The 14864-nt window shown below is 44.3% G+C and overlaps 1 protein-coding gene across 4 annotated transcripts in view; it reads left to right on the top strand.

Annotated features, from left to right (window-relative positions):
* The first annotated feature begins 613 nt into the window (after positions 1-613).
* TMA16 (translation machinery associated 16 homolog) overlaps positions 614-14864 on the top strand; it is a 31187-nt gene continuing 16936 nt past the window's right edge. The window contains exon 1 of one of the 4 annotated variants that reach the window (XM_069593357.1): positions 614-1986. In XM_069593357.1, the coding sequence (XP_069449458.1) occupies positions 1984-1986 (3 nt within the window). In that variant the 5' untranslated portion in view covers positions 614-1983. Of the gene's footprint in view, positions 2017-2629; positions 2781-13964; positions 14139-14864 lie in introns of those variants that run through there. The other 3 variants (XM_069593358.1, XM_069593355.1, XM_069593356.1) reach the window with 3 other exon arrangements.

Raw genomic sequence — 14864 nt, 5'->3', positions numbered from 1 at the left:
CAGGGAATAGGCTTGGGTGTGTGTAAGGCGGCTTCACAGGAAATGGTGAGAGTACAGAAGTAGGGTGTAAACACTATGGGTTAACTGTTCTCAGCAGAATAATACTTCCAGAGTACATACTGCAAGTCTGCCCTTGATTGTGTAGCTTCATACACAATGCACTTTCACACACTTAAAAGCATTGCCCCAAGATTCATGGATCCTGTGGTCACCCACTCTTGGTTACAATTTAGTTTTAAATGGCTATATTTGTTGATTAAATACATGAACCTGTGCAAACATATCTAACAAACACACCAAACTTCACTATGTCTGTAGCTCCTTGCCACTGTCTGGTTTTCTCCTTTAATTCAGGTGACAAGAGTCTCTCCTTGACCAAATTCTACTTAGGTTCTTTTGAACTCATTTTTCAACTAGGCCTGGAATTTTGGCTTTCCTATTCTTACCTGATTGTTCAGTTTTAGTAGGGAAGTCAGTTTAGACAGAATCCCCAATCCTCCATATCTGGTCAACCTCCACATCTATTAATATCAGGTGAAGGCTGATTACACCAGCCTGCCTATTTCCAGGTTGGGCTTCCCAGATGGCGCTAGTGGTAAAGAACTCACCTGCCAGTGCAGGTTAGACGGAAGAGACCTAGGTTCCTTCCCTGGGTCGGCATGATCCTCTGGAGGAGGCCGCGGGTAACCGACTCCAGTATTCTTGCCTGGAGAATCCCAAGGACAAAGGAGCATAGTGGACTGCAATACATAGGGTCACACAGAGTCGGACAAGACTGAAGCAAGACTTAGCACCTACGCATCAGGTTGGTGTAGCCAGAACACACCGTTATCCTTAATGTTTCCTCATAGTATTTTCCATCCACCAACCCCGACTCTGCTCCTTGGCTATAAATTCCCACTTGTCCACGTATATTAAGAGTAGATCTCTCCCCCATTGTGGTGACCCTTACACAGACAGCGAAGAAATCTCTTGAGTAAAGTTTGTCTTAACTTCCCCTGGGCTTCCCTGGTGGCTCAGCTGGCAAAGAATCCGCCTGCAATGCGGGAGACCTGGATATGATCCCTGAGTTAGGAAGATCCCCTGGAGAAGGGAAAGGCTACCCACTCCAGTATTGTGGCCTGGAGAATTCCATGGACTGTATAGCCCACGGAGTCGCAAAGAGTCGGACACGACTGAGTAACTTTCATTTCACTTCACTTCACTTCCGTTAGTAAGTGTCTTGAAAATTTTGCCTTGAACATAGGTCTCTGTTCAACTCTTTCAAAAGTGGATTTCTGAGACCACCACGCCTAAAACAACTTCTCTGCCTTAATTTCAACTTTATTTTTTAGAATACTAACACTACTGGAAACAATATGAATTGATAGGGTTTTGTTTTGTGGATTTTTTTTTCCCCTCCACATTCTGCCTTGAAATATGAGCGGAGCAAGGGCATGGAAATAGTTTGTCCGTTCCCAAAGCCTTGCACACAACTTGCTGAATGAATATAATGTCCATAGAATCCTACCAAGTACAGATGGAACGAAGACACATCCTGAGAACACAGAAAAAGCAGGTGAGAGGAAGCCTCGAGTGTGCAGACGGGACTCTCACTGGTGAGGACAGAGCCTCGGGGGAGCCTCGCTCCGGCAGCCAGGAGGCGCAGACGGCAGGCCTGCGCTGGGCGGAAGCCTAGAGCCGCCTCGTCGGAAGAGGCTGTGTGGTCTTGGATCTGAGCGCAGGGCAGACGCCTGAGAGCCTACGTTTCCCTCGGCACCGGAGAGCGCCCGACTGACGCGTCAAAGTCTCCTGCGGCTCACAAAGACCGGGGTCTTGTTTCCCGGGACGTTTCAGGAACGAGCACTCGCCCTCCCGCTTCCGGTCGAGTCGCGCGGCTTCTTCCGCCCCTCGTGTGTTTGGCGGGACTCACCGCGCGACGGGCCGTCAGGTGCTGGCGTGTGCAGTCTGAGTTCCGGAGACTCGCACCGTGAGAACGTCGCCATGGTGGGTTCCCCCAGGTTCCTAGAAGGCCCGGTCAGTGCCGGGTCGGGGAGGCGGGCCGGCGTCGGGCGGCTGGGAGCGGGTAGGGAGTGAGAACGGGGGGTGGGGCGGGCGAGTGCTCCGCGCGGTCGGGTCTCTGGTCGGGGCCCTGCGTGGCTCCGCCCCCCGCCCGCGGGATTGCGTGAGGCTCAGCCCGTCCGCTCCTCAGCGGGTGGGGCGGGGACGCAGGGGACGCGGCTGAACTGAGAGCAGGTGCCGCGGCGCGATCGCCTGGCCTCGGGTCCGTTCCCCGCCTTCCCGCCAGTGACCACTCCCACCCCAGGCCCCGCCTCCGCGCCTCTCGCGAAAGAGCGCCTGTATAGCACACTTAAGTATAAAAGTCAACTGTATAAGGAATTCCCGTTTATTACTTACTATAAGAAATCCCCGTTCCCCTCCTTGAATCTGTGTCCCCATGAGCCACTAAGAGGTAACCAGTATCTAAATTCTGCTTGCTTGTCTTTATACTTACCGCTTGTTTGTATTCCAGAGCTGCTCTTTCTTGCTTTTTTCGCTTCTGTTCTTGAGAATATTTCTTGAATACGAACATGCTGCTGCTGCTAAGTCGCTTCAGTCGTGTCCGACTCTGTATGACCCATCAGGCTCCGCTGTCCCTGGGATTCTCTAGACAAGAACACTGGAGTGGGTTGCCATTTCCTTCTCCGGTGCGTGAAAGTGAAGTCGCTCAGTCGTGTCCGACTCTTCGCTGTCCCATGGACTGCAGCCCACCAGGCTCCTCCGTCCGTGGTATTTTCCAGGCAAGAGTACTGGAGTGGGGTGCCATTGCCTTCTCCGAACATGGTTTTTAAATATTCATTTTTCAGTTAGTTTCTAACGAAAACAACGACATAGAAAGTTTATAGTGTGGCAGAAAGTTATCTGGCCTCAGTGTCATTACTCCCTTTTAATTTTTTTTTCTCCTTTTCATTGTATTTTCATTTTTCACGTCAGTTTTTGCTTCAGGCTATACGTTTGTGTAAATTCAGTCTTTTTTACGTATCAGTATGTGCGATTGCCAGCTCTTCATAATTTTCTAGCCTAACTACTGTTAGTAGTTGGATTGTGTGTTCGTGATTGGGGGTGTTCATTAACATTTGACTGTAGTTGTCCTTGACTGTCATAACTTCACTTTTGTCATGCTGTACAGTAGGAGTATGTTGCCTTATGAGTCAAGGAATATAAATCTGTTCTCACTGGCACGTTTCCTGGCCTGTCGTTTTTCTGGTGCATCAGTAGTGTCTCTGTTGCATCCTGTCTTGAATTTAAACTCAGCTTGGAGCTGGAGGTTTTTCCATCTGTACATTTGTATCAGTTACTCTATAAAATTCTTTCCTACAGTTCAGAATGTGGGCAGTGGAGTCCTGGAAGATGTTTGACACCTGTCTTTGCTAAATTATGGTCTTGATGAAGTTACTTAACCCCTCTAAAACTCAGTTATCCTGTTAAGTTGGAGTAATCATAGTGTCTACCTCGTAGAATTATGAAAATTAAGTGTAAACAGCTTAGCCCAGTGTCTAGTGCTTAGTGAATGTTAGTTATTGCAGTTACCTTTAGTAATAGTAGAGGTACCTGATGGTCATGTGTATATATTCTTTGGAAAAGTGTCTACTCATGTCCTTTTCCCAGTTTTTAATTAGATTTTTGTTGTTGTTGTTATTGTATGAATTCCTTTTATATTTTGGATACTAACTCCTGATCAGGTAGGTGATTTTGCCAATATTTTCTTCCAACTCCTGTAGGTTCCTTTTTATTTTGTTGATCATTTCTTTTGCTCTGCAGAAGCTTTTTCATTTGATGTAGTCCTACTTGCTTATTTGGGGGTTTGTTGCTTATGCCTTTGGTTTCATACCCAAACAGTCATTGCTGACTGTTAAGAAACTTTTCTTCCTATGTTTTCTACTAAGAGTTTTACAGTTGAGGGCTTACATTTAAATCTTTCATCTATTTTGAGTAAATTTTTGCAAGTGGTGTAAGGGAGGACCAATTTCATTCTTTTGCATGTGAGTGTCTTAGGCGACTGTATGCTCCTCGGTTTTCGTCTCCTCACAACAAAAATTTGGAGTGACGGACATTAAAGCCCCCTCGGCATGTCACAGCTCTCGGGTCTTGGATAGACCGTGTTATAGCTCTCAGGTCTCGAATGGACCGTGTTATAGCTCTCAGGTCTCGAATGGACCGTGTTATAGCTCTTAGACAAATCAGTGTTACAGCTCAGTGTTACAGCTGTATTTTATCTAGAAGACAGTTGGAAAGTCCATCTTTGAGGCGTGAGGGCATGTTGATCCAAAGACGCAAAGAGAAGAGCACCCCGCGCGTGGGAGAGAGAGAGAGTGCTTTGGCTCCTCTTTTTATGTGTTTGTTTTTTCTCCCTGGGCCTGTCCTATATAAATTGGGCGTGCCAGGAGTGTTTGTTTTAACTGTGGTCCTCACTCCAGTCCTCGGACCTTCTTTTGTTCTACTTTCCCGGGCTTTTCTCTTCCTTATCTTTTAGCCAGCGCCATTCTGGACTCTCTTTCCCTATTCTAACTACCTAACATGAGTACTGCTACTCCAGCTTTCTTTTGCTTTCCATTTGCATGAAATATCTTTTTCCAGCCCCTCACTTTGTCTGTATGTATCCCTAGGTCTAAAGTGGGTCTCTGGTAGACAGCATATATAGGAGTTTTGTTTTTGTATGCGTTTAGCTAGTCTCTGTCTTTTGGTTGGAGCATTTAATATATTTCCATTTAAGTTAATTATTTATATATATGCTTCAGGTGTAAGCTTAGGTTGTTTACTTGAGATTTTTCATTACCATTTCCTTTACTGTTTTGGGTGTTTTTATAGGTCTTTTTTCATATGTTTCTCCTCCACCCATGCCCCCATGTTCCTTTAGTATTTGTTGTAAAGCTGGTTTGGTAGTGCTGAATTCTCTCAGCTATTTTCCTTGTCTGTAAAGCTTTTGATTTCTGTGTTGAATCTGGGTGAGATCTTTGGTGGATAGAGTAATCTTGGTTGTAGGATTTTCCCTTTCATCCCTTTAAATATATCCTACCACTCCCTTTTGGCTTGTAGTTGCTGCTGAAAAATCAGTTGATAACCTTATGTGAGGGTTCCCTGTATCTTATTTGTTGCTTTTTTTTTTTGTATTTAAATTTTGTTAGTTTGATTACTGTGTGTCTCAGCCTGTTTCTCCTTGGTTTTATCCTGTATGGAACTCTCAGACTCTCTGTGCTTCCTGGACTTGGGTGGCTATTTCCTTTCCCATGTTAGGGAGATGTTTTACTATAATTTCTCCAAAATTTTTTCAAGGCATTTCATTGTTTTTCTCTCTTCTTCTGGGATCTCTATAATTCGAGTGTTGGTGAGTTTGATGTGGTCCAAGGGGTCTTTGATATTATCCTCATTTCTTTTCATTCTTTTTTCTTTATTCTGCTCCATGGTAGTTATTTCCACAATTCTGTCTTACCGCTCACTTATTCTTCTGTCTCAGTTATTCTGTTATTGATGCCTTCTAGTGTATTTTTCATTTTTGTTATGTTTTTCATCATTATTTGTTCTTTATTTCTCTTCAGTTCAGTTCAGTCGCTCAGTCGTGTCCGACTCTTCTTTGCGACCCCATGAATCGCAGCACGCCAGGCCTCCCTGTCCATCACCAACTCCCGGAGTTCACTCAGACTCACATCCATCGAGTCAGTGATGCCATCCAGCCATCTCATCCTCTGTCGTCCTCTTCTCCTCCTGCCCTCAATCCCTCCCAGCATCAGAGTCTTTTCCAGTGAGTGAATTCTTCGCATGAGGTGGCCAAAGTACTGGAGTTTCAGCTTTAGCATCATTCCTTCCAAAAAACACCCAGGGCTGATCTCCTTCGGAATGGATTGGTTGGATCTCCTTGCAGTCCAAGGGACTCTCAAGAGTCTTCTCCAACACCACAGTTCAAAAGCATCAATTCTTCGGCACTCAGCCTTCTTCACAGTCAACCTCTCACATCCATACATGACCACTGGAAAAACCATAGCCTTGACTAGAGGGACCTTAGTTGGCAAATAATGTCTCTGCTTTTCAATATGCTATCTAGATTAGTCATAACTTTTCTTCCAAGGAGTAAGCGTCTTTTAATTTCATGGCTGCAGTCACCATCTGCAGTGATTTTGGAGCCCCCCAAAATAAAGTCTGACACTGTTTCCACTGTTTCCCCATCTATTTCCCATGGAGTGATGGGACTGGATGCCATGATCTTCGTTTTCTGAATGTTGAGCTTTAAGTCAACTTTTTCACTCTCCTCTTTCACTTTCATCAAGAGTCTTTTTAGTTCTTCTTCACTTCCTGCCATAAGGGTGGTGTCATCTGCATATCTGAGGCTATTGATATTTCTCCCAGCAATCTTGATTCCAGCTTGTGTTTCTTCCAGTTCACCGTTTCTCATGATGTCCTCTGCATATAAGTTAAATAAGCAGGGTGACAATATACAGCCTTGACATACTCCTTTTTCTATTTGGAAACAGTCTGTTGTTCCATGTCCAGTTCTAACCGTTGCTTCCTGACCTGAAATATTTATTATATTTTCTCCATTTTGTTGTGCCTCTATTCTATTTCTGAGATCTGGGTCATCTTTACTGTTAGTATTTTGCATCCTTTTCCAGGTAGATTGCCTATTTCCTCTTCATTTATTTGGTTTTGTGGATTTTTACGTTGCTCCTTCTGCAACATATTTCTCTATGTTCTCATTTTGTCTAATTTACTGTGTTTGAGGTCTCCTTTCTGCAGTCTTAGCTCCTCTTGCTTCTCATGTCTGCCCCTTGTGGGTGAGTTTGGTCCTGTCTTTTGTGTTGGCTTCCTAGTGGGAAGTCCTGGTGCCTGTGCTCTGGTAGATTGTGCTAGATCTTGTCCTTCTGATGGGCAGTGCCACATCAGGTGGTGTGTTTTGGGGTGTCTCTGGGCTTAGTACAGCTTCAGGCTGTCTGTCTGCTGATGGGTGGTCTGTGTCCCTGTCTTGCTTATTGTTTGGCATGAGGCATCTAGCACTGGGGACTGAAGGCCATTGGGTGGAGCCAGGTCTTGGAGTTGAGAAGGATACCTCTGGGAGAACTGTCACAGATTAATATTGCCTAGGACCGGGCATTCTCTGCTGGTTGAACATCCTGGGCTTAGCACTCCCACCCCAAAGGCTCAGGCTCAACCCCTGGCTGGGGAGCCAAGACCTTGCAAGTCATACAGTGTGGCAAAAGAAAAAGGAAAAAGGAACGCAGGTGGTGAAGTCAAAGACAGATGGCAAAGAGATAAACAAGTAGTAGCAACAACAACAACAAACGAGAAATGAAGAAACAGAGCCCAAGACAAATAGTAACACCAGAGCGGAACAAATAACAGGTGCACACATGCACGCAGAAGAAACAGAGAAATCGGAAAGCACGAAAACTGCCAGAGCAGAGTAGCCCAGAAGTCAGACCAAACGATTAGAAACAAAGTTAACAGAAGCAGCAAACAAAGCAGAGTGCAGGAAGAAAAGCACAGAAACCTAAAACACAGAAGAGTTTGAAAAAGATCAAAATGGAACAAAGGGAGAACAGAAAGAAACAGGAAACAATGAAAAGTATATAAAAATAGAATTGTAAAACATGTTTTAAAAATTAAAGAAAAATTTTAAAAATAGGGCTTCCCTGGTGGCTCAGACAGTAAAGAATCTACCTGCAGTGCAGGAGACCCAGGTTCAATCCCTGGATCAGGAAGATGATCTGGAAAAGGGAATGGTACCCACTCCAGTATTGTCTGGAGAATCCCATGGACAGAGGAGCCTGGTCACAAAGAGTTGGACACAACTGAGCAACTAACACTTTCACAGTTTCAAGTAAAAAGTGGTAATTATGAGAGAAACAACAACAGAATATAGGATAATAGTAGTAGTAATAATATTTTCCTGGGGTCTCATCGATTAGTGTCCTTGCCCCTCCTATGAATCACAGCCAAGCTCTGCCTCCCCAGCAGACCCTCTGTTACCTCTAGCTAGGTCTCTGGACCTGCTATGGGCACTGGGGGGACACTCAGACTCTGACCTGGCCTGTCTCCCACATGTACTTGCAACAGAGTCCACAGCTGCTACAGCTAGACCAGTCTCAACTGTGGGAACAGTCACTGTCCATTTGGATATTCCATAGACTCTGGGTTTAGCAAGCTCATCGCATGGATTTAATCTACATTTTGTGCAGCTGCATGGAGAGATTTTTTATTCCTTAGTCACCAGACCCCTGGGGTTCAGCTGTGGTTTTCACCCCACCTCTGACTGTTGGCCACACACAGGAGTTGCTCCGAGGCTGCCTGAGAGCTGTCGGGTCTGGCCTGGTGAGGACAGGGTGTGGAGGCAGCATGGCTGCTGGGATTAGAGTCGCAGCATCAACAAGTGAGCGGAGAAGTTGGTGGCCACGAGAGATCCAGTCCTTCAGTGATGAGGAGAGCAGAGAAGCTTGCAGTCGTGGGTGTGACAGATGGCTAGTGCAAGATCAGCCCTAGTGGGAGCCTTTCCTGGCATTCAGCTGTGGGCATGCGTGGGCCTGCTGTTGGGGGCCTTTCCTGGTGCCCAGTGAGAGGTGTGCTAGGGCCTGCCCTGGCTGGGGCCCTTCCCAGCCCATCAGCAGGCAGGGGCCAGCACATGGGGAAAGAGAGGGTGTGATGGCGGGTCCCACCCCTGCTCACCACTCAGCAGTGGTGCCTTGCGTCTGTGACAGTCTGAGTTTCCTCCTCAGGCTTTCCCAGGGACAGATTTCCTCCCTCTGCCCCGTCAGGCTGTCTCCTTACAGCCAGCAGCCGTCCTCTCCCCAGCTTTGCTGTCTTACCTGCATGTTCCAGCTCTCAGCCCCTGTGCGCCCTGGTGGGGACATATCCCAATCTGGGGTGCACAGGGCTCTAGCCCCAGCCGTCTGTGTAGGTCTCTGTCCGTCTGCCACAGACCAGCTGTTTCCCCTTCTCAACACCTCAGATGCTCCACCTGTGTCTGTTGTTGCCCTGTCAGTTAGGGGGTATCCCCAGATGAGACTTCTACCCGCCTTCACCTCCCCACCAGGGCACAGGTCTTGTCCCATGTCCTCTCCTCTTTTTTTTTTAATTTTTTTTATTTTTTAAATTTTAAAATCTTTAATTCTTACATGCATTCCCAAACATGACCCCCCCCTCCCACCTCCCTCCCCACAACATCTCTCTGGGTCATCCCCATGCACCAGCCCCAAACATGCTGCACCCTACGTCAGACGTGGACTGGCGATTCAATTCTTACATGATAGTATACATGTTAGAATTCCCATTCTCCCAAATCATCCCACCCTCTCCCTCTCCCTCTGAGTCCAAAAGTCCGTTATACACATCTGTGTCTTTTTTCCTGTCTTGCATACAGGGTCGTCATTGCCATCTTCCTAAATTCCATATATATGTGTTAGTATACTGTATTGGTGTTTTTCTTTCTGGCTTACTTCACTCTGTATAATCGGCTCCAGTTTCATCCATCTCATCAGAACTGATTCAAATGAATTCTTTTTAACAGCTGAGTAATACTCCATTGTGTATATGTACCACAGCTTTCTTATCCATTCATCTGCTGATGGACATCTATGTCCTCTCCTCTTTTTCCCTTCTTTTTTCATCCTACCTGGTTGCACAGTGATCCTCTTGTCCTTCCCAGGATCCAAGGTCTTCTGCTAGTGATCAGCTGTTGCTCTGCCTATAGATGTAGATAACTGATCCACCTGTTGATGTGTTCTTGATGTGTTTGTGGAGCAAAACGAGGTCCAGGAAGAACTCCTCCACCACCTTGGAAACCTCTTTTTATTTCTTTTAAACTTGTTTTTCAACCCAATAGGACATATTTGTAGTCTTCAGGGAGTTGCAATGGAGGAAATGAACACAAGTGTGAAGTTAAATGACTGGTCAGTGCAGTCTGTTAAGTGCTGTGTGGAAAGTGCTCCCCAGAGAGCAAGATTATTGAGAATGAAATGGTTACATGTTAGTGGATAACTTCAAGGAGGAGGTAAACTTAAACTGGAAATGGTCCATGAAAATTGAATGGGGTTTAGCACGCTTAAGGGCTGTGGCTCAGATAGTAAAGTGTCTGCCTACAATGCGGGAGACCCGGGTTTGATCTGTGGGTCGGGAAGGCCCCCTGGAGAAGGAAATAGCAACCCACTCCAGTATTCTTGCCTGGAAAATCCCATGGATGGAGGAGCCCAGTAGGCTATAGTCCATGGGGTCGCAAAGAGTCAGACACGACTGAGTGACTTCATTTCTTCACTTTTAACATGGCTTATGTGTCCTTTCTGGATTCTCTAACAAGGTATTTGTTACTGACACTTGTCATCATATGTATCTGCTAAGCAAGGGAAGTGCCCTAGAATTCTTCAGGATAGAGTCATTGCCAAAAAAAAAAAAAAAAAAGAAAGGTCAGATTCTCTTAATTAGTTCATTATATTCCTGTCATGTCTTTGATACTAAGTGACTTAGTTTATCATATTCTAGAATTTATCTTTGTGATTATGGTTACTTGTGGTTCCAAGTATTATATACTGTAAGCTTTCTCAGTTGTAGGCATGGCATTACTCCTCTACTTTTTAAGAAAATATTTATGTGTATTTGTGTACCTTAAATGTGTTTGGTAAAATGATCATTCTTCTAGGTTTCTAGTTATTTTGGGCAGTTGAAATGACATTTCTTTTTCTAGTTGTACCTAGATTCTTTGATGGCTTTGATTGTCTTTTAGGAAAAGTTATATTTTGTTATTTATGGTTTTTATAGAAATATTTAAAGTGTATTGCCCCTGAAAACCTCTCTCTGTTGCTGTTTGAATAAACCGCTTTTGTGTTTTCTTTGTTAATCTCAAGTATGAATCTAAAGTGAAAGGAAAGGAAAGTGAAGTCGCTCAGTTGTGTCCGACTCTTTGCGACCCCATGGACTGTAGCCTACCAGGCTCCTCTGTCCATGGGATTTTCCAGGCAATAGTACTGGAGTGGGGTGCCATTTCCTCCTCCAGCAGATCTTCCCGACCCAGAGATGGAACCCAGGTCTCCTGCATTGTAGACATGCTTTACCGTCTGAGCCGCCAGGGAAGTCTAAAGACTGGTCTATAATGAATTTTCTGAAGTATTCACTAAAGATTGTATGTGAGAGAGACATTTAATACCAGTTTTCTTAAACAGAATATTTCTATGATGCCAGAAACTTTTTAGAAGTTTCTGTTTTTTAGAATAGTCTTTTATGCATATGAAAACAATGCATTTTTGCTATATCTTTGAAAGTTAAATTTGATTCTTTTTGAAACAAAATACTAAGTTTGAATAGAAAATGCAGCATAAACATTTCCCCTCCAATATGTAGAATGTTTCTATACTATCTTATGAATTGTCAGATGTTTTCTAAAATAAATTTGAAGAATCTCTGACTAATGAAGATTGATTGCTTTTTAATTAAGAAGCATTTAGTTTGAATAGAATATAATTAATAGATTTTATTGATAAACTGTTACTTCATTTTTCCCCTGTTGAACCATTTTGTTGGATTTTTTTTGTAAAAAGACAACATATTGACATAGAATTATTTTAAAATTTATTATTTTATGGTACATATTTCTGTGCCTTATTGTATATTTATAACCTGTCTTGAGGCAACCTTTTCATGAATAAATTATTATAAGGAATCATAGTCCACAGTTGAGTCAGAATGTAAGTTCGGTTTTTTTGTACTTTCTTTGAACTAAATCATAGAGGTTCTTTAAAATGAGGTCTTCTAAAGCTGTGCGGCGGAGAAGGCAATGGCACCCCACTCCAGTACTCTTGCCTGGAAAATCCCATGGACGGAGGAGCCTGGTAGGCTGTAGTCCATGGGGTCACTAGGAGTTGGACACGACTGAGCGACTTCACTTTCACTTTTTACTTTCATGCATTGGAGAAGGAAATGGTAACCCACTCCAGTGTTCTTGCCTGGAGAATCCTAGGGATGGGGGAGGCCTGGTGGGCTGCCGTCTATGGGGTCGCACAGAGTCGGACACGGCTGAAGCGACTGAGCAGCAGCAGCAGCAGCAAAGCTGTGCGGACATTTTGTACTCCAAGGGTTTTCCCACTATTCTGTAAAATGAGGTCTTCTAAAGCTGCGTGGACAATTTTGTACTCCAAGGGTTATCACACTGCTGCTGCTGCTGCTAAGTCGCTTCAGTCATGTCCGACTCTTAGCGACCCCGTGGACTGTAGCCCACCAGGCTTCTCCATCCATGGGATTTTCCAGGCAAGAGTACTGGAGTGGGGTGCCTCTGCGTTCTCCAGGTTATCACACTATTTCTTGTTTTAAAGAAAGTTTTCAAATCTTTAAAGGAAATTTTCTGTAGACTTGGGCTTACTGCTAAAACAATGTTAAAAAGTCTGTAAGTTCAGTTAAGTTTTACAGCTTCAGAGACCATCTTTCTTTCTTGAGAATTTTGTGATCATCTTCCATTTTTTGAAAGCACTTTATTTGTTGGACTATGTGAAATAAAAATATCTTTTCAAAGATATTTTTGCTTTATTTTTTTGTTTTGCATCAGTTAACTCTTTAACAAACTATCCCACAATTCATTGGCTTGAAACAACAGAATTTATTATGTCATAGTTCTTAGTCACAGACCAGGCATACTTTATCTGGATCCTCTCCATCAAGGTTTCTCACAAGATTGCAGTCAGAGTATAACCTGAGGCTGTGGCTTCATCTCCCCGCACAGCTTGGGGAGGGTCTACTTCCCAGCTCTCTCACGTGGTTCTTGGTGGAGTTCAGCTCCTTGTGGACTCTTGGACCAAGGGCCTTCGTTCTTCACTTCCTGAGGCTTCCCTCAGTCACTTGTCCCGCTGGCCTCTGTGTAGAGCAGCTCAACACAAGACAGCTAGTCTTCATCGGAGGGAGCCAGAGAGGGCAGCGTGCAGTGGACAGCACATAGCCAGGGTCCTTTTGTAACCTATCTCTGGACTGATGCTGTATCACTTTCCCAAATGTTAGTCCACAGAAGTGAGCCACTAGGTCCTGCCCACACTCAAGGGGATGGATGCACATCGGCCTCAGGAGGGCATGGTCACTGGGGGCCATCTTAGAGGCAGCCTGCCTTGAGTTCTGAAAGTTTTACTTGATCTGTGTTTGCTAACTAACCCTCATGCACATAAGTTCCTGTTACACCGTCCTGCCTCCTCCCTCCACACGTGCAGAGAGACACGTGGAAGAATGCACACACTCTGATGATGGTTTTATACTCTACTCCTGTACCCGTAACCAGCTTCTAGGGGCAGCCTGGGTCTCACACTTGGAGTTAATCTTCTCTGGTCATGTTTATCAAGAAGGCAGTAGTAAATATTTATTGAACATTTAAGTTAATAATTGTTGAAGGAATGAATATGTATGTGAGGTGGTCATTTTGATTAATTCTACTTGGACAGTTTTATAAAGGAAGTGACTGAGCTGCATTTTATCAGAGGACAAGTGATTTTACAGGCAGAGGTAACAAGTACAGTCTCTAAAAGTTTTAAAAAAAGGCAAGACAGCATGGTATGTTCTGGGAATGGTGAGAAGTTAGTAAGAATGTGATGAAGAGTCTTTTGAGTGGGGTATAATGCTGGGAAGTAAGTCAGAGTAGTTTGCTTCTCATGTTAAGGTTTTAGGGCCTAACCAAGTTAGTGACGCCCTTCAGTGGGGAGAAGGGCTCTACTCATCAGTGTTCCAGACAGAGCCACTCCGTGCCTTCCGATGGAAACCTCAAGGCCACCTTAAGCATGGAAGAGTGTGAGGCTGCATTAACGCAGTGCCAGTAGTTTCAGGGAGAATATTCTAAAAATGTGACCTTTTTGAAGATTAGATATGTTAGATTCCCAGCTGTCCCCTGAAGAGCCTCTTGTTCTTCTATAATCATGTATTTTTTTTCTGATAATAACGACTGTATTTACTAATCACTTATATAATCCTCCTTAGATATAATAGAGAAGGAACATGCCTGTTGATTTTTCTCTTCTGCCTCTCACTGGCTGGACTGAAGGCCTGGTGGTGTTCCATCTGAGGACAGCATGCAGCAAGAAGAAGTGGGCCTCAGGGCTCCATGGAGCGGAGCCTCCAGCTCCTGCTTTCTGTGGAAGAGACCTAACTTCACTGGGGTTAAGCCACTGTTATTTTGGCTTTCTATTACAGGGAGCCAAAGTTCCTGAGTAATTTAAATCAGATATAAGATACAGAAGTATGTAAGAATAAAACAGTACTGAAATGCTAGAGAGCTAGTTTAGAGGGCCTGGTTAACTGGCCTAAGTCTTGAATGGGAAAATAATTTGTTTCTTTGGGAATGGGCTGATTTGAGATGGCTTATATTATTCCCTCTGTTCTTATTTCCTGTGCATCCAGCTTTGATGTTGCTTTATTCACTGCCCACTCTCTTCTACAGCTTCTTGTGCAGCTTCTACATTCAGGCTCCTGTATCTTGGGTTCCTTCTACCCTCTCTTAACTTTAACTTTGACCCAGATGTCCACCTGGGAGTCTCCTCACTATCTGCATTCTCTGTATCTGCTTTTAAGATGGAACAATTGAAAACCTGCTTTATTGGCTCTGTGCCTTTATTTTCTTACATCACTGGAGCATAGTTCTGAATACAGTTAACTCCTGAGCAGTGCAGAGGTTAAGGGCACCGACTCTCCGCTCAGTCAAAAATCTGCATATAGTTCATAGTCAGTCCTCCATATATAGAGTTCCTCCACAGCCATAGGTAATGTAGCACTGTAATACTTACTGTGGGAAGCAATCAAGCTACGTTCAAGTGGACCCACACATTCCATACCTGTGTTGTTCAGAAGTCAACTGTATGTCATTTCTGTTAGGACCATGGAAACAA

Source organism: Ovis canadensis, chromosome 6, assembly GCF_042477335.2.
Source record: "Ovis canadensis isolate MfBH-ARS-UI-01 breed Bighorn chromosome 6, ARS-UI_OviCan_v2, whole genome shotgun sequence".
Classification (NCBI taxonomy): Eukaryota; Metazoa; Chordata; class Mammalia; order Artiodactyla; family Bovidae; genus Ovis; species Ovis canadensis.
The sequence above is the reverse complement of the archived record's forward strand: the minus strand, read 5'-3'. Positions and strand labels throughout refer to the sequence as shown.